Here is a 19,960-nt window from a genome sequence, read left to right on the forward strand (position 1 = left end):
TGTAGGACATACTTCAGTGGACTTTACATCAAGTCTGTTATCCTGAAGTCTAAGTCTCTGACTGAAAAAATCTTTTGTTTACTTTGATTCTTGAATGCTTTAACTAGAGAGCAAATTCTGGATGTAGATATTTTTTATTGTTTTAAAACTGTTATTTCAGGTTTATATGGCTGCTGTGGAGTTCTGCCATCATGTTATTCTTTTGTGGATATCCTTTTTTCCTGTTGCCTTTAAAACTTTTGTGTTTGTTGTCTTGCAGTATTATTTTTATTTATCCTTGGTTCACCGTATTTTCTAAATTTGAAGATTCATGTCTTCCCTTAATCGTTTTTAGTCATCATCACTTTCAATGCCTTGTTCCTGTGCTCTATTCTCTAGCACTTCTACTAGGTATATACTGAATGTTCTCTTTCAACTTCTTGCCACTACTACATTCAGGGTAATTTCCTCAGTTTTATCTGTATAATTTATTCACTCTCACTTCAATTCTATGTACTATGTACTCTCAACACTTGAAATTTTTAATTTCAAGTATTTATCATTTCTGTAAGTTCTTTTGAAGTTTCTAGAGTTTGCTTCCTCGTCTTAAATGTTTGTATACTTTCTGTATAGTCTCTATTAACTAAAGTGCTTGGGGTTTAATCTTGTTGTTTATTGCCTTCTCTTACTCATGGTGAATTGTTTCCTTGTGTGTTCTGTAATACTGAATTGTGAGTTTAGCGTCACTGGCTTTTTTTTTCTTAATGTGTGGTTATCCTGTGCAGCCTGAATTAAGGTACATCCATCTAGAAAGTAATTCCCTTTTCTTTTGCCAAGCAACCCCAAAATAATTCTCATTCTCACATTAAATTCTGAGGATTCTGACACACACAGGTATTAACAGTTTAAATTTTAATCCCCCAAAGAAGCCAGGTCTGTGGTAACAAATTTCTAGGAATTTCTTTTATTCTTTGTACCCAGAGCCTAAGCTAAGCTAAACACTGGAGGATAGATTTTCGCCCCCGTCATTTATTCTTTTTTTAAAATAAATATTTATTTGGCTGTGTCAGGTCTTAGTTGCAGCATGGCATGCAGAATCTGTTGTTGCAGCAACGGGCTTCTCTGTAGTTGTGGTGCACGGGCTCTACAGCTCAGGCTCAGTAGTTGCAGCCCTTGGGTGTGGTTGGCCTCCAGCATGTAGGATCCTAGTTCCCCCACCAGGGATCTAACCTGCATCCTCTGCATTGCAAGGTGGATTCTTAACCACTGGACCCCCAGGGAAGTCCCATTTGTTCTGTTATTGAGGGTCAATCTCTTTTAAGAGGTTGTGGCTATGTGTGTGAATTTCATTCCAACGCCTCACCTTGCAGGGACTTAAGACTTTACCTCCAACCCTTGTGCTACCGTTAAAACCCAAGCATAGTGGTTCCAGAGTCCAGAAACTGCTTTTACTCCCAGATGGTCACAGCATAAACCATATATCACACTCATCTTTTATTTCCTTTGTTCGTGGCCCCTTAACATTACTCTCACTATACCATCTTTAAAGTTAGCCATATATTTCAATGGGTATTTATTCATGTGTTCATTCACGTGTTTCATTCAGCATTCCTTACAGTTTCTTACCAAGGCTTTCAGGCTAGCTGTTTGCCAAAAATACTGGGAACGGAAGTCAAGAATGATGGTTCACCTGCTTCTGCTATGTTCATTTTGTTTTTTACAGCAAGCCATCAAAACTGAACATATTCTACCCATGATCTGTCTAGTCACTTTAGAACATTACTCATCATCTGTATCCACCAGACGTTTTGTTTTTCTCAACCAAATTACATCACACTATTTAATGGACATTTTAAGTATTTATCTTACTTATTTGGCTGTGCTGGGTCTTAGTTGTGACCTGGGGATCTTCAATCTTTGTTGGAGCATGTGGGATCTAGTCCCCTGACCAGGGATTGAACCTGGCCTCCTGTATTGGGAGCAGTGTCTTAACCACTAGACCACCAGGAAGTCTCTGGGCACCATTTTATAAATAAGGAAATTTAAGCTTGTCAGCTTAAGGTCACATGGCAACATCAGGACCAGAGCCTGAATCTTTTAAATGTTAGCTTTGGGATATTTCTCTAATGTGTAAGGGGAGATGTGATGAAGATGAAGGTCTAAGGGGACACTTAAAAAGTACCTCCTATGTGCTTGCACTACAAGAGAAATAGTAGTTGTATGTAAGACAAGGTCTTGTAACCCAGTCTTAAAAGATAGGGTAATTAAAGCTCAGAAAGGATAAATAATATCCTTAAGGTCATTGTGTAGTATTAAAGCTGAATTCATAGTCAGATTTGACTGGAAGAATCCATTTTCCTCCCCCTACCCCAGGGATCGGCAAACTTATTCTGTAAAAAGCTCGACAGTAAATATTTTATGCTTTGCAGGCCATGTATCTAGTCGCTATTCAACTTTACTGTTATGGTGCGAAAGCAGCCACTTAAAAACATAAACAAGTGAGCATGGCTGTATTCCCATAAAACTTTATTTAAGGACGTTGAAAAATTTGAATTTCATATTAACTTTCACATGTCACAAAATAGTTCTTTTTAACTTTTTTCAACCATGTAAAAATATAAAATGCATTCCTAATTCACAGGCCATACAGAAACAAGCAGTGGGCTGGCTCTGACCCATGGCCAGATATGGTTTGTTGACCCCTGCTGTATGCCATACTACCTTCTGAGAAATGAGGATCTCCAATGCGTTTGTTTCAAACATTCCTCTACTGGGTTTGGAAAGATGAATGGAACAGGTTCTTCTCTGGGCCTTGGATGACTGAGGGAGCTGTTGCTGTACACCCCCCTCAAACTGTGTGGTCACAATATGCAGTCGTTTCATGTCTTGTTGCCATGTTAAATGTCTTTTTTCATGTCTAATCTTAGCCCATCTTCAAAATTACACTATAAGCTCATTTAGGAGAGATGATTATTATTTTAAAATTTCCTTTGATGTTTAATAGTCTGTGTATGGTAGGTGCTCTTGACTCCAGGTATCTCTTGGAGTAACATGCCAACTCTTGACTCCCAAGAGATACCTGGAACCTGGCCACAGGACTGGAAAAGGAGAGTTTTCACTCCAATCCCAAAGAAAGGCAATGCCAAAGGATGTTCAAACTACCACACAATTACACTCTTCTCACACGCTAGCAAAGTAGTGCTCAGAATTCTCCAAGCCAGGCTTCAACAGTATGTGAACCGTGAATTTCCACATGTTCAAGCTGGATTTAGAAAAGGCAGAGGAACCAGAGATCAAATTGCCAATATCCGTTGGATCATTGAAAAGCAAAGAGTTCCAGAAAAACATTTACTTCTGCTTTATTGACTACACCAAAGCCTTTGACTGTGTGGATCACAACAAACTGTGGAAAATTCTTCAAGAGATGGGAATACCAGACCTCCTGACCTGCCTCCTGAGAAATCTGTACGCAGGTCAAGAAGCAACAGTTAGAACTGGACATGGAACAACAGACTGGTTCCAAATCCAGAAAGGAGTACGTCAAGGCTGTATATTGTCACCCTGCTTATTTAACTTATATGCAGAGTACATCATGAGAAATGGACTGGATGAAGGACAAGGTGGAATCAAGATTGCTGGGAGAAATATCAATAACCTCAGATATGCAGATAACACCACCCTCATGGCAGAAAGAGAAGAAGAACTAAAGAGCCTCTTGATGAAAGTGAAAGAGGAGAGTGAGAAAGTTGGCTTAAAGCTCAACGTTCAGAAAACTAATATCATGGCCTCTGGTCCCATCACTTCATGGCAGATAGATGGGGAAACAGTGGCTGACTTTATTTTTCTGGGATCCAAAATCACTGCAGATGGTGACTGCAGCAATGAAATTAGACGCTTGCTCCTCAGAAGAGAAGTTACAACCAACCTAGGTAGCATATTAAAAAGCAGAGACATTACTTTGCCAACAAAGGTCCGTCTAGTCAAAATATGATTTTTCCAGTAGTCCTGTATGAATATTAGAGATGGACTATAAAGAAAGCTGAGCACCGAAGAATTGATGCTTTTGAAGTGTGGTGTTGGAGAAGACTCTTGAGAGTCCCTTGGACTGCAAGGAGACCCAACCAGTCCATCCTAAAGGAAATCAGTCCTGAATATTCATTGGAAGGACTGATGCTGAAGCTGAAACTCCAGTACTTTGGTCACCTGATGCAAAGAACTAACTGATTTGAAAAGACCCTGATGCTGGGAAGGATTGAAGGCAGGAGAAGGGGAAGACAGATGAGATGGTTGGATGGCATCACCGACTCGATGGACATGAGTCTGAATAAGCTCCGGGAGTTGGTGATGGACAGGGAAGCCTGGAGTGCTGCAGTCCACTGGGTGGCAAAGAGTTGGACACGACTGAGCAACTGAACTGATGGTATGTGCTCAGTATTAACTGATAAATACTAGCTGCTGTCAAATACTATCCTGTTTTATTCACATATTTATTAAATAGTCAATGAACATAATGTATAACCATTTCAGTGAGACAAAAAATAGAGCAGTCAGGCTATATGTATGATTTGACTTAAAACTGTCATTTCCTTTTAATCCAGTATAAAGGACAATTATTAAAAATATTTTGTGGGCGTACATTTTTGGCTGTAACAGTTAAAGTATTCAAATGTAAACACTAAGTCTGACGTTCCTCTTTCCCCCAGAACCACTTTGGTGATCTGAATGGTGGCCACTACACTGCTTTCTGCAAGAACTCAGTGACCCAGGCCTGGTACAGCTTTGATGACACACGAGTCAGTGAGATTCCAGATACTTCAGTCCAAACTGCTGCAGCATATCTCCTGTTCTACAGCTGCCAGCCCTTTTCTATACCTACACAAAAATGCAAGAGCTAAGAAAATGGTGTTTCCTGAAAATTGCAAAACTAGCAGTAAGAACCTTGTACTTAAGTTTTGCTTTGTCATTAAAACTCTTGCAACTTAACTTGCATTCGCTGACATTTTTAAGTCTTTCTGGCGTATTATGCAACCTTTAACAAGGTAAGTCTGCAACAAACATGGGTCCTGGCTCATTGAAAAAGGCAGCAAAAAAATGATGCAGTACTAACAGATGGGGACCTTTAAAGCACTCAGATTATGTATTGTGTGCAGATTTCAAAGTGCAGTGTTTAGTAGTGGGTATTTTTATCATAGATTATCTCATAATTAGATATATGCAACAAATTATTTCCCAAAGATATTTCATGGAGCTAAACCAAAATAACTTTCGTTCAAGTGGCTCTGTGATTTGAATGTGATTTGAATATATTTAATTGATCTGATAATTTAGCAAAGAAGCTATAAGTCACTCAGACTAATTGCAGAACATGAAAAGTCATCCATTTCACAATTCAAAACCGATTCTTTCATCTTCTTCCTGGGAATCCACTAATGGCGACATCTTTCAGGAGCACCTTTAGAATCCTGTTTTTATATGGAGTGTTTATATTGACTTTACTGGTAACAACCGAGTCCCTGAGGTAAATGATAAATTCTATGCTCCTCTATCCCTTTTAATACATCAGTTTGTAAAGATGTGGTTTATAATGCAGTTCACTTTGCAGTCATCGTTTTACCTTAATCCAAAGAATTCTACTCTCTTGATAGAATAAGTCTGCCTGGGTGTTAAGGGCTTATATCCTACTTTGACTTTCAACTCTGAGAGAATCATAAGTGCTACATGCAGTTCATGGTCAAGGTGAAGGAAGAGTGGAATCAAGTGATGCAACAGAGTAAGTGTACTAAATTTTAAGTCACTGTATTGGGATAAAGTGTGTGTAAAAATTATGATTCTGCTGTCCTGTTTAACAACATAAAATTAAAGACAAAACACTTACAGGGTTTTAAATTATTTTTCTCATTAAGATTTTAATGTAGGTGTAAATGAAAATTCTCATTTAAAAAATTAAAGAAAAGTTTCCATTTATTTTTTTAGAATAAAGATTTAGTGCACAAATACAGCCCAAAGCCAACAGAAAAATAGCTTTGCCCTGTCATGTCCCTAAGAAAGCACTGCAGTTACTCAGAATAGGCCAAAAGGGGGGGAAAAAAAGCAATCCTCTGAGTTCTAGGCTTCACAAAAGGACCACATATTATACTATGTACATTGATTTGATGTGCAAGTGTGCAATAAATATATACACATACATTCCTATCTGCTTTACATCATTCTAGAGTATTCATTAGATCAAGCTGGGATTTAGAAATGTGAAAAGGCCATAACAGTGAATAGGAAAATAAAGGATACAATGATTTTGAGACCAGCAGAATAATAACGCTTAGCTAGTTAATTATTTTAACTTTGGAGCAAACTAAAAAACTTGTTTTGAAATAAATGGTACCTGTAAGGAATGCTTACTGCAATACTTGTTAAATGTTCTTGGTCAGTTTTTTGATAATAGCACTGACCAGAAGTATATGGTATAGTAACACAGCTCTCGTTGTCCTACAAGTCCTTTAAATGGTCAGCTATGCCTATCCAGAATCTTTATAAGCATTTCAAGAGTTGTGTTGCTCAGCCTGTTAAAAGATAACTAGCTTAAAACCTAATTCTCCTTATGTGGCTACATCAGTTATTCGTGGTCCCAGTGACGTATAAAAGAGGATATAAGCTGCTGAAGATTTCACCGAAGAAATGGAAATATCAGAAACCTCGTGATCGTCAAATTTAAACCACCGCTGTCTTGCTGCATTTTTACAATAGGCAGTGTAGTGGCCACCATCCAGCCCACCGTAGTGATTCTGTGCCAAACAAGATAGAAAATCAATTCAAATTGAATTATTTAAAATATGTCAATAATGCCAAAGCCTTAATGTTGTTCCTACTTTCCTGTGAGGTAAGGAACAACCTGAAACTTGTTTTTTCAGTTTGCTTCAAAAGAAAAAGTATTTAGTCCAAGGAGATACTTACTGAAACAGAAAACAAGTTGTATTTCTTCAGATTGTTCTTTGGGCCAATAACATACTGCGACAAGTCAAGATTTTCTAATGGAAAGTCCACAGATGTCTGTAATTTTTGCTTCCACCTGCCATCATAGGAAAAACTGCAGAGCAAAACATTACAGTAGTTACACTGACAGACCAAAGACATCAGAATGAACCCTAATTCATTCATTAACAATCCAGAGTTTTAGACAGTTTTTATGTTTAGACATAAAATCTATTTCACATACATACTCGGAATTTTAATAGTGCAGGGACTTGTTTAAAGATACTTGGTTTCATTTCTGTTTTACAAATGAAACTGAGGTGCATAAATGTCTTGCCTCAGGTAAACAGAGTGATAGAGGTATAGCCAAACCTTGATCCCTTAATCCCTAGACCAGCTAGAGCCATTAGATGAGTCTTTGACAAAGGTAAGAAGTTATTAACACCCCCATATATAATGCTAATCAACACAAAGTACAGAGAAATAATAGAAGAGAGTGGCTCCAGATTTAAGCTTGTACTTTGAGATCCAACCAGTCCATCCTAAAAGAGATCATTCCTGGGTGTTCATTGGATGGACTGATGTTGAAGCTGAAACTCCAATACTTTGGCCACCTGATGCGAAGAGCTTACTCATTGGAAAAGACCCTGATGCTGGGAAAGATTAAGGGCAGGAGGAGAAGGGGACGACAGAGGATGAGATGGTTGAATGGCATCACCAACTCAATGGACATGGGTTTGGGTGGACTCCAGGAGTTGGTGATGGACAGGGAGGCCTGGCGTGCTGCAGTTCATGCGGTCACAAAGAGTTGGACACAACCGAGCAACTGAACTGAATTTGAAGAAACTAGAGCCAGAAACTGCATGCACACAGACTAGTGACTGAAATAATGGCATTCCATTATCCTAACACACACTGCTTCTTTAAACACCAAAATACTGGTTGGTATAATATGGTTATTTCAAAATTATTTTTTGAAGAGTGAACTCTGAACCATTTATACTTTAAGATATTCTCCAAGAATAATACACAGCACTAAAAATCTTAACAGAACAAATGTGTAATCATCTGTAGAATGTTTATCTATACATTCACTATCTGCAACAAGCAGAAAAGGACAACTGATGTAATAAGCTTTTGTAGAAAATCTACACAAGAGATCTGAATGTATCACTGTTGAAATTAACATAAATAACTGCCGAAGAATCTCCAATAATTTGAAAATAATTTTTTTCACTGATTTGTAAAAATTTTTTATTCTATATTGCAGTATCATTGATTAACAATGTTGTGTTAGTTTCAGGTGTACAGCAAAGTGATTCAGTTATACTTGTATCTATTCTTTTTCAAATTCTTTTCCCATTTAGGTTATCATAGAATACTCAGCAGCGTACCCTGTGCTATATAGTAGGTTGGTTATCTGTTTTAAATACAGCGGTGTGTATGTGTCAATCTCAGACTCCCAATCTATCCCTCCCTCCCCAGTTTCAGTGATTTTTAAAGACAGTTACTTGAAAAAGTGGTGCTATCATTTTGCCCTGTTATTGCAAACACTAAAGTGAACTAGAGCCTCTTCATTTCAGCCTGATTTCCCTAGAAATACCCTAACCTGATAATCTTTCTTTGTTATACATCCTAAGCAGACAGTACAATAAAGTTTAGAATAAAATACATAGAAATCCTTCACCTAAAAAGTACTAAACAGGTAGAAAAAGTGTGTCCCTTTTACCGTTTCAGATGCACTAAAAGCACAGGTGGCAGCTTCCAGATTTCGATCTTTTTTAGGGAATCCCGACGAGCTCTGCAATGACTGCAGTAAAACCTGTTGTTATCTGTGAGTTTTTCCTCTTTGGAAAATAACCTAAGGCAATCCTAGAGGCAAAAACAAGTAGTAGATACTTGTCATTTTTTAACACAGTATTACTGAGCATCTGTTCAATAAGTTACTTTGTCAGGCATGAAGAATAAACTATTACAAAGCAGCTCCTGCTTCACCACCCCCACCCCGCCACCCCCCAGAGTTATGATCTACTGAGGAAGCAGATGGGAGGAGTTGATAGGGACAAAGTGTGGAGAGTGATGGTGGTGTGCCCATGGAGGAAGGAAGATGTCTGCATGTCCTGAGAACATCGAGGGGCAACTTCTACCTGGTGGCTCAGGACGTTCTGACTAACAAGAGGCTAACACTAAAAGTGTCATCAAGCTCTCTAAATCACACTGCTATTGTGTGCAAAATAGGATATTTATTTGATACCTCATGTAGAGCAGTTTCTTACAAACAGTGTACCTGAATTAAAGTCAACATACAGTTTTCCAAATTAACTTCTAAAACTTCCAATACAGACTTTGAAAAACATTATCAACTCTAAAAGAATATTTAATAGGAAAATACTTTTTAAAAAGGAAAATTTCTTTTAAAAATGCACATTTTCTTCTACAGAGGCCTAATTAAAACAACTTTTCTGTGAGTTTTAACCTATAAAATGTTTACAGGGGTAAAGAGCAGAAATAAATTACCAAGTAAAGTACAACTCTATGTGCATATAAAAAATTTTTTCCTTCAATAAATCATTTTCTCTCAATCTTGATTTACCTGTAATGTACATTTACTTGTAGATGCTAGTGGGAGAGACAAATACATGAAGGCCTCAAATGTCCGAGACTTTTTGTGACAGGTGAGGCACTGTACTGTGGATTTGAATTGACCCTGAAAAAGTGCAACAATGATAGATTCATTGAGCTGCTTGTGTTTCTGCCATGCGTGTTCTGCAGCTTTAAAGTCATCGAGATGATCATTATTTTCTTCTTTATGTCTCTTCCGATTATCAGCCTGAAAATAAGATTTAAACTCTATATTAATATCTCAAAGTCAACATTTAAATATAAAATTGAAAGTATATTTAATACAAACCTTGCAGATTTACAAATACTTATTAAAGGAGTTCTAATCAAAAAATTTGATGCTACAAAAAAATTCTAAAAAAAAAAAAATCTCTCCAAAAAACCAAAACCCACTTTATTAAAAGGGTGTGACTAGTTTCAATTTCTTAATACATTTTTATTTAAAAAGCTGAAAAGTCTGATATTGAAAAGAGAAGACATTCCACATATAGCTGGGAGTTAGGGCTACAACTAGACGTCATTTTTTTGGTCCTAGTCTCATGGATGGATACACACTATCTTCATACACATACAGACACAGACAACACTCATATATTCACACACATACATATACACATATATGTGTGTCTATGTGTTTAAGTCTATGTTCGCTGGTAAGAAACGTGATAGCAAAAGTATTTGAAAGAGAGGACAGCTTGGTGCTAAAAAGAAGCCATTGTATACAAAGAACAGTAAGTTTTTACATGAATCATTTGGTCATATTGGTCACAAACACAGGATCTCTGGCAACTGTGTTTACAAATTTAGTGTTTATAAATTCCTCACAAAAACACAGCCTGGTGCTCGCTTCGGCAGCACATATACTAAAATTGGAACGATACAGAGAAGATTAGCATGGCCCCTGCGCAAGGATGACACGCAAATTCGTGAAGCATTCCATAAAAAAAAAAAAAAAAAACACAGCCTGTTAACATTTTCACAAGTAAATACAAATTGTATATACTTCCATTCAAATAGTAAACCTATCAGATGTATTTATTTTAAAGTTTCATGCATAGTCCGTAGATTTGAATAAATTAGCACTGAACAATCAACAACTATAATTTTAAATTGCTATAAAAATGAGTACAACACTGAGCAACCCTAAAGAGCCTTTGCAACTTAGAAAAATACAATTTCTTACTTTATTAAGATCTTCATGGAGACCATCCATTAGGAACAGAAGCAGTTCTTGTGAATCTTGCTGGCTGTATCCTGCAAACTGGTCATTGATCTTCCCAATGGTGATTTTAAAGTCTTTTGGACTGATGTACCGGTACTGTCCCGTCCACAGGGCTTTCATGATTATGCCAAATTCTTCTGCCACTTCACCTTTATGCCCCAACAAATTTGACCTTTGCAAACATAATTAAAGTTACAAAAAACAAATTATAAAAAGCTAAGATATAGCAGGTTCTTGATATCAACATTCAACTATTCACATACTGTAATATGTGACCCTACACTAAAATACTTATTCATAGGTTTATCACCAAATACTTACCTGAATCTTACTTTGATGACACCCCTCCAACTTGCTTCTTTTTGGCTACCAGCCCTCCACGGTCTCCTATTCCTTACCAGTAGGCTCCAATTTATGACAGTGAGTTCTGCCTTCCTGCACTATTCCTTTCCTGTCTGTCCTTCACCAATCAGAGAAGGCTTTTCTTTACATTTTTCTTAAGAACAATGTTCTCTACATTGTTCTTTCCTAATTTGACATCTCTGGAGCTGGGTGGTAAGGAAGTGTGGTTAGATCACCCTTTTAACATGATAATTGCATAAAAGTATGATATTTCTTTACCTATTAATATCATCCTGGTAACAGTTGCGGTTGAAATAATCAGCCAGATGTGGCGTATTACAGAGGCACTGTAGTATTGAGTTCATGTAACAAGTATTTCCTAAATTTCGAAGTCCAGTGAGAGCTGGTCCAGATCCTCCAAAAACAGGATTGAGGTTCCGAATTTGAGAAGCAGAAAGCCTTGTGATCTCAGCTTTAGGATAGCTTGTTGGCCTAAGGAAGAAAAAGTGCACACGACATCTTAAAATGCAGGGCATCTGACATGAAGGTTCATACTACAAAGGGCAGCAAACTCCAGCATCTGTACCATGGTATATGGTAATCCTGCAAATATTTACTAAGTTAGGTCATAAGGTACTGGGTCTTAGAGAACATTTCATATCTAAGTGACACTGGTGACCCTCCCATGAGGGTCTTTAACTTCTTATGTGAGCACATGTTTCTTACAGATACCTTAAGATATCAATAGATTCTCTGATTTCTCATGAACAAGTAGAGTGTTCTAATAGAGAAGGCTCTTTCAAATGTTTTTAAATGATCCCAGGAAGTTTAACATTACCAAATGTTGAATTCAACCAGAATGCCAATAACTGCGGAGTACATACAGGAGGCAGACGTTATTTGGGTACTAAAACCTGAAGTCTAGAGCTGTGCTGATAGATACGGTAGCAGTCACTAGCCACGATAAATTTAAAATTTTATAGCTCTTATACTAGCCACAATTCAAAATAGCCACTACCATACTGGACAAAACAGATAAAGAACATGTCTATCAACATGCCCACTGGACAGCAGTGAACTAGAGAATGCCTACGAGACTTCTGTCATGCAGTGTATTTGATTTATATATGTAACTTTTAGAACTGTAAGGACATTAAGAAAACTCCTAATTGGTAAATCTTTCTTTTATTACTGATCCTAAGTATATCTCCACCTCTGAAAGGAATACTGAGAACAGATTAAACATTACATTCCAACCAGTTTTTGTTTACACATGGCTCAGGTGTATGCACTCTGTTCAATATATATTTAAAAATATACGAACTACGTATGCTGTAGTTTTTTAAATTGTCAAATTAACAAACTATGATTCAAGAAAGAATTAAATTCTTACCAGTTTTAATAGTGAACCCTGAAATCTATAGATTTACAAAATTTACAAAATCTCCTCCAGTTAAGCTTCCACCTGGCAGGGTAAATTCTTAGGAGGAAAATATATTAACTACTTTTGGGGGAAGTGATTCTGAAGAGGCCAAAAAGACAGCCTAGTTAGAATTCCTTAGCAATTAATAGAGTGTATTTAACAAATCAAAAAATCCCATTTATTTTCACCTCCAACTACCCTACATCCCCCAAAATTAATGATCAGAAGTGATAAAGAGACTAGAAAACTATCTCATAAACCTATCAATCATAAGCCAGGAGCATTAGAGTATTCAAAAACAGATAAAGCCAGGAATACATCTAAATGAGAGATTGTTTTGGAAAACCTAAATGAACCTATTCATCCCCACTGGTGAACAGAGGAACAGAAATGCAATGAAGAAAAGGGAACAGAATAAGGATTAGAAGCTGATACATACTATAATGCTTATTATTTTAATACATTATATTGTTTGCCCCCATGTTACTGAGTTTTTTAAAAAAAAAAGTTTGGAATTTAAGAGCTACAACAAGACATATTCAACAATCCTATAAATTATAGTCCTCAAAGGGAAATTTAGGGACCATACGAAGTTCATAAAAAAAATCTATGTAGTCTCACACTGTCTGAATTATAACAAGGTGCATATCTATATTAATACATATGAATTAGTGAACAGAATCCTTTTTGACACATTTAAGTTAGTCTGTGACACTTGGGAGAAAAACCAAGGACACTTAATCCATTTATTTTTTTCCTCTACAGTAAACAAAAACGGCTGGGATAGCCATCCACAGAATTTTCTGTCTCCCTGATATTAGTAAACTGGTATGTTCAGAAGTTTACAAATACAGCACTGATTCTGTTTATAGAAGTTAGGATAAACTTACTTGTTTTCCCGATTAACTGCTGGAGTTACTGTTGGCCTCCTCTTCTCTTCCTCTTGAATGGCCTGGGTGATATCTGGGGAGGAGTAGGAGCGCTTCAGTTTAGACGGTTCCCTATCCCGCTCAACAGGAATCTGTGGCTTGGCTTTATGAGTTGGAGGGGTGGAAGGAGGTGCGGATGAAGGAGCCATTTCCGGTGGATACATATGAACAGTGTTGGTAGGCGAATGATAGTAACGAAAAGTTCCAGTGATGGGATCAAGAAACTTAGGTGGGGAAAAAAAGCACAGGTCAAAAAACAATGAACATTCAATGAACAACAAATAACTCAAAAGTATACCACTGCTAAGTTTACTTTTGGATTAAAATAATTTGAATAAAATGGTGATAATCACTTCTATAATTAAACTTTCAAAGAACCTTAGGTTTTAAAGTGATACACTGTTTTTAAATGACATGCCAGGATGCTCATATATTATAGTCAGCACCCCCGATTGGCTATCAAGAAATCTAACCATGCTGTAATTAGGGAAATGAGCTATGTCCTTTATAATGAAGAAATAGAGTCAACTCTGCATTAGAGAAGATGCAGAATAAACAAGTTCATAAGTTAAAAAAAAAAAACAGTGCCATGTAATTTCTTTCTGTGCTAATTTGGAGTTTTACCTTGGCCCAGCCTGATGGCAGTCCTGGTACAACCCTCCCCATTTCTTCACTTCTCGCTCTTGTCAAAGGCTCTCGAGACTAGTTTTAAAAAGAGAAGGAGAAAAAAAGGATTTTTAAATTGAATTTTGCCATATATGAACTCTTAAGCTACTTGTAGCAAAGAACCAAAAACCTTGTGTTGGCTGCCCTTAATAATTTTTAAAAGGTGAAGAACTATACATGGTTTCTTAAAGTCCTAAAATTATCACAGCAAGGGGAAGGAGTGTGTGTGCACAGCCTATAAAAATGGTGGCTTTTTAAAGTTTCTCTAAAAAAACAACACAAAGACAATTTCACTTCTAAGTGTCAACTCCAAAGATAAGAAAATTTATTTCCACACACAGACTTGGATGCAAATGTTCATAGAATTATTATTCATAATAGCCCCAAAGCAGAAGCAATCCAGTGTCCATCAAATGTGGTATATCCACACAAAGAGGATTATACAATGAAGAAAAGTCAACCTCTTCAATGAATGGTGTTAATGATGCATCACACTTTTGAGCTATATAGGCAAACATATAATTTTTTCCATATCTCTTTTTATTGAACAAAATAATTCAAACTATGTAGGCATTATAAATTTCAGCATGCAAAGAGCACTGACATTTTATTAATTTTAAAAACAAACCAGGAGTTCCCTTGTAGTTTAGTGGTTAGGATTCAATGCTTTCATTGCCATGGCCCCAGGTTCAATCCCTGGTCGGGAAATTAAGATCCTGCAAGCTGCATGAAGCAGCCAAAACAAACAAAACAAAAACAAAAAAGCCGAGAGAGAAGACGTAAAACAAACAAAAAACTCAAAAGTATTGTTTAAAACATAGTGTTGGAAAAACTGCACAGCTACATGCAAAAGAATCAAACTAGACTATTCTCTCATACATACACAAAAATATATTCAAAATGGATTAAAGACTTAAATGTAAAACCTGAAACCATAAAACTTCTAGAAGAAAACAATGGAGGAACACTCTTTGACATTCATCTTAGTAATAATTTTTGGCATATGTCTTCTCAGATGAAGGTAACAAAAGCAAAGACAGAAAAATGGGACTACATCAAATTAAAAAGCTTTTTGCACAGAGAAGGAAACTACCAACAAAATGAAAAGGCCATCTACTGAATGGGAGAAGATATTTCAAACAATATATCTGATAAGGGGTTAATGTCCAAATTATACAAAGAACTCATACAACTCAACATCAAAGAAACAAAAATCTGATTTAAAAATGGGCACAGGATCTGAATAGACATTTTTCCAAAGACAGATGGCCAACAGGCAAATGAAAAGATGCTCAACATCACTGGTCATCAGGGAAATGCATCAAAACCACAATGAGATAACACCTCACACCCATCAGAATGGCTATTATCAAAAAGACAACATAAAACAAGTGTTGGCAAATGTGAAGAAAAAGGAACCCTAGTACAACACTGTTGATGGGCATGTAAATTGGTGCAGTCACTATGGAGATTGTTAAAAAAAATTTTTAAATAGAACTGCCATATGATCCAGCAATTCTACTGGTTATTTATCCAAAGAAACAAAAAACACTGATTAGAAAAGATATATGTACCACTATGTTCATTACATCATTATTTGTAATAGCCATGAATATGGAAGCAACCCAGATGCCCATAAATAGATGAATGGATAAAGAAGATGTGCAGTATATATACACAATGGAATATTAGCTGTAAAAAAGAATGAAATTTTGTCATTTGTGACAACATGGATGGACCTAAAGGGTATTATGCTAAGCGAAAAGTCAACCCCAAAAGACAAATACATGATTTCACTTACATGCAGAATCTAAAACAAATGAACAAGACAAAACAGAAAACAGTTATAGATACAGAGAACAAACAAGTGGTTACCACCAGAGGTGAGGAGTGGCGGGGAGGAAAAGAAATAGATGAGGAAAATTAAAGAGGTACAAACTTTCAGTTAGAAAATAAATGAGTCACAGGGATGAAATATACATTGTGGGAATATAGTCAATAGCTGTTTATCCTTGTATGATGACACAATATAACTAGACTTGCTATGGTGACCATTTGGAAATGTATAGAAATACCAAATAGCTATGTTGTGTAACAGGAACTAACATAGTATTGTAAGTCATTTATACGTCAAAAACCAAACACACAGGAAAAAGGATCAGACTTGTGGTTATCAGAGGTGGAAGGCAGGAACAGGAAATTGGAGGAAGGTAGTAAAACAAACTTCCATAAGTACCAGGGATGTAAGATACAACATGACTAATTAATGCTGCCATATGTTACATATGATAGCTGTTAAGAAAGTAAATCCTAAGAGTTCTTATCACAATTTATTTTTTCAGTCTTTAAAATTTTGTATTTCCATGAGATACAATCATTATATTGTACATCTTAAACTTATACACTGCTGTATGTCAATTATATCTCAATAAAACTGGAAGGAAAAAAATAAGAACAAAGTAGGATTTTAAAAAGCCCAAAACACTTAGTGTTCAAAAGGAAAAGGCACTGTTAATTGCATAATAGACCAAAAAAAAAAAAAGCCCATTTAAAGCACACATGATATTATTAGGTTAAAAAAATCTTCTCTGGTAGGGCTGAATCCCTTTGCTATCCACCTGAAACTATCATAGCACTGTTTACTAATTGGCTATATCCCATTACAAAGAAAAAGTGGAGCTCCCTAGGGTCTAGCAGTTATGATTTGGCACTTTCATTGGCGACGCCCAGGTTCAGTCCCTGGTTGGGGAACTGAAATCCTACAAGTCATGTGGGGTTGCCAAAAAGAAAAGAAAAAAAAATCTCCAAAATTATAAAAATCAATGAAGAGTAATAGCCAAGGGTAGGAAAAAGCAACATTAATGGGACTACTGCCAATATTTTTTATCACATGAATAAACAAATGACATAGACTTGACAAATAAAACCATCATACACAAAGATAAATTGGCCATATTCTAAGCAGACACAAACTTCATCATGTAAATATTTGGCACCTATTTCCTCCATTGTGAGATCAGAAGATTATATTTCACTCCAGTCTTTTGATGACCACACATCAAGCATACAAATGAAGAATGTAGCTATTTATCTCAATTAGCAAAAATATGCTGCATTCCATAGACGTGAAAAGCAATTCTGGCCCCAACCAATCAAGAGCAGGTAAGCAAATGTAATTGGATCAGTACAAACCTATCACCTCCTAGAAAATCAATTGAAATGTCTACCCTGTTTATGGAATGCTACTGGTGTCACTTTTTATGTACGTTTTTTTACACTTAGTTGGCAATTTGTACGTTTCTGCTTACCTTGCCTGAACTTGACTCTCCTGCCACAGAGGCATGAGGCACATCTCCTGTTGACTTCTTCTGCACTTCTGGGGTTGGACACCTTTTCCCCCTATCTTCTACAGATTTCTTGGCATCGGTAGTCTCATGTTCACTTTTACTTTGTCTTTTTATTCCTGTTATTTCTCTGCCCCTCTTTGCTGAAGTTTCTTTATCTTCTTTCCTGGCCTGTTCACTTTCTTTCTTTTCCATTTGTTCTGCTTTTTGTTGCTTCTCTGTGATTTCATTTTCTTCAGCTTCTTGTTCCTTTCTGTCTTTTTGTTCTTGTTCTTCCCTCCTCAGTTTCTCTTTCTGTTCCTCTTGCTGCCTTTCTCTAAGTTCTCTTTCTTGTTTGTTTTTTTCCATTAGAAGAGCAGTTTCTGCATGAATACGAGCTTTTTCTTCGTCTGTTAACATGGCAGTTGGAGGGGGAAACACCGGTTTTGTGGAACGATCAGGAACAACTTTTTCACTCTGAGGAGACTGTTCCTCATGATCTGTACTTTCAGATTTTATTCTATGATCTTCAGGCAATTTGATTGCCGGTTTTTTAGTACGATCAATCTGTATCAACAAATACAGAGAAAAACATCCTTTTGTTGAAATCCAGGAACACAATAACCTCACTTCTTGATATCAAGTTGTGATAAAAAGAACCATCACTCTGTGGAGACAACATCTGCCAAAACATCTATTTGTAAATGACCTAATGTCAAGATTTCTCATAAGGCACTTGGCACTTACATCCTCTTGATTCCACACTTTCAATACCCTGATATGTTCTGTGTATGAAGATTTCATTCTATAACATAAAAAAAACAGACCTGAGCACCCCTAAAGTTCCATTTCCACATACCCAACTGCCTACTCAGTGTCTTCACATGAGTATCTCACATATACCACAAACCTAATGTGGCCAAAACTGAATTCATGATTTCCCCCAACAAACAATGGGTGTGCCCACTATGTGCTGCTCAAATCAAAAAACTCAGAGTTTCATATATTTCAAATTTGTTTCTCCATTCCGTTACCAGAGTCATCATTTTAAAACATAAATCTAATCACTGACTTAAAATCTTATTTTCAATAACCACTCACTGTACTTAGATTACATCTAAAAGTCTTGCCATGCCTGTGTGGTCTCTCTTCTGCCTATCTCCCCAATCTTATCTCATACTACTTGATACACCAGCCACACTTGCCCCATCTTTAATTCCTCAAAGATGCCATGCTTCTTCCCAAGTCAGGCCTTTATACTAGCTGTTCAGCTAGATAATGCCCACAACATAAGTTTTAGCTTAAATATCTCTCCCTTAGAAAAGACTTCCCTGATCCCTAAGGACCAGCTAAGCCTCTTGATATATGCTCTCATAATACTCTATTCTTTTCCCTCTTAGTACTTACTGGGATTCTGATTAAACAACTGTAATTGTTTAAAATCTTCTTCCCTATTAGCACATAAGCTCCAGGAGGGTAGGGACTGTGTCTACCTAAATAAAATGTTGTAGTGAGAATGAATAAAATATTCCCGAACAACTTTCATAAGAGATAAGATAATAATTAAAATTGAGTAACTACCTCAATTTAACAACATACTAACCGTACAAAATTGTTAAAAATGACCCTAACATCATTTCTTGAGATGTTCACTGAAATAAAAATGAGACTGTCTGCCAGTAACAACCTGTATAGTGTTCCTACAAAATGAACTGTATGTTTTTCCCATTAGAAAACACTACCACAAGGAGTCATTCCTCTGCTCTTCCCTTTTTGCCTCTTCCCTTAAAAACAAAACAAAACAAAACCTTCCCTGCCCCCACTCTTTTCTAAATTTATTTGTGAATAAAGTCAGAACAAACACTATGAGGATGAGGTTAACAATAAAAGGTGAACACGGATCAAAATAAATGTTTTCATCCACATTTTCTACTCATCTTAAAAGCATACCTATGATCATGTTACTTTCAAGTTTAAAATTCTTTAATGATTTCCCTTTGCCTACAGGACAAAATTCCAAGAGAGATCAAAGTCTCTCTTGATGACTTCTGTCCATTTTTCCAATCTTATCTATCATCACACTCACCTCTCTCTGAGAGCTGTGCCCAAGCCTATCAGAACTACTTACCAATCCCAGAACATGCTTTGTGCCTTTAGTCATACAATTTTTCCCCTTGTTTCTTTCATCCTTAAATCCTACTCCACTCTTAAAGCCCAGATAAAAGTACTACCTCCTCCATGAAGACCTCCCTGATGATACCCACTCTCAGTCAGAACTTCTCTTCTTGATGTGTGTGTGTTCCAGTGACTATTAAACAGTACATATTTATTGATACATATTATTGATTATATTAAATAGTACATATTTATCAAGGTACAATTCATAAATTATACATATCTCAAACACACAAGGATTATGGTTTAAATAACATGTTGATTAAATTGAAAGGAAGTGCAATGTCATAAGCTCTTTTTAAAATTTCTTAAG

General features: G+C 36.5%; 2 protein-coding genes and 1 non-coding gene across 17 annotated transcripts in view; 2 read left to right on the top strand and 1 right to left on the bottom strand.

Moving 5' to 3' along the window:
• Nucleotides 1–4,962, top strand: part of USP50 (ubiquitin specific peptidase 50) — a 40,437-nt gene extending 35,475 nt beyond the window's left edge. For all 6 annotated transcript variants that reach the window (XM_081508310.1, XM_081508307.1, XM_081508308.1 and 3 more), the window contains one exon: nucleotides 4,683–4,962. In XM_081508310.1, coding sequence (XP_081364436.1) covers nucleotides 4,683–4,874 — 192 coding nt within the window. In that variant the 3' untranslated portion in view covers nucleotides 4,875–4,962. The remainder of the gene's footprint in view (nucleotides 1–4,682) is intronic.
• The window catches only part of USP8 (ubiquitin specific peptidase 8), a 92,354-nt gene that overhangs the window by 39,717 nt on the left and 32,677 nt on the right, over nucleotides 1–19,960 (bottom strand). For 7 of the 10 annotated variants that reach the window (XM_081508306.1, XM_081508305.1, XM_081508304.1 and 4 more), the window contains 9 exons: nucleotides 17,458–18,039; nucleotides 14,108–14,185; nucleotides 13,445–13,707; nucleotides 11,411–11,623; nucleotides 10,751–10,961; nucleotides 9,539–9,775; nucleotides 8,675–8,817; nucleotides 6,928–7,060; nucleotides 5,869–6,758 (listed from right to left, as the gene is read on the bottom strand). In XM_081508306.1, the coding sequence (XP_081364432.1) occupies nucleotides 6,573–6,758; nucleotides 6,928–7,060; nucleotides 8,675–8,817; nucleotides 9,539–9,775; nucleotides 10,751–10,961; nucleotides 11,411–11,623; nucleotides 13,445–13,707; nucleotides 14,108–14,185; nucleotides 17,458–18,039 (2,046 nt within the window). In that variant the 3' untranslated portion in view covers nucleotides 5,869–6,572. Of the gene's footprint in view, nucleotides 1–5,868; nucleotides 6,759–6,927; nucleotides 7,061–8,674; nucleotides 8,818–9,538; nucleotides 9,796–10,701; nucleotides 10,962–11,410; nucleotides 11,624–13,444; nucleotides 13,708–14,107; nucleotides 14,186–17,457; nucleotides 18,040–19,960 lie in introns of those variants that run through there. The other 3 variants (XR_014059109.1, XR_014059108.1, XM_081508298.1) reach the window with 2 other exon arrangements.
• Nucleotides 10,407–10,513, top strand: LOC145515893 (U6 spliceosomal RNA). The gene has a single exon (XR_014061102.1). It is a non-coding gene; the product is annotated as a U6 spliceosomal RNA (small nuclear RNA).

This window comes from Giraffa tippelskirchi, chromosome 7, assembly GCF_054371585.1.
Source record: "Giraffa tippelskirchi isolate mGirTip1 chromosome 7, T2T-mGirTip1v1.2.pri, whole genome shotgun sequence".
NCBI lineage: Eukaryota > Metazoa > Chordata > Mammalia > Artiodactyla > Giraffidae > Giraffa > Giraffa tippelskirchi.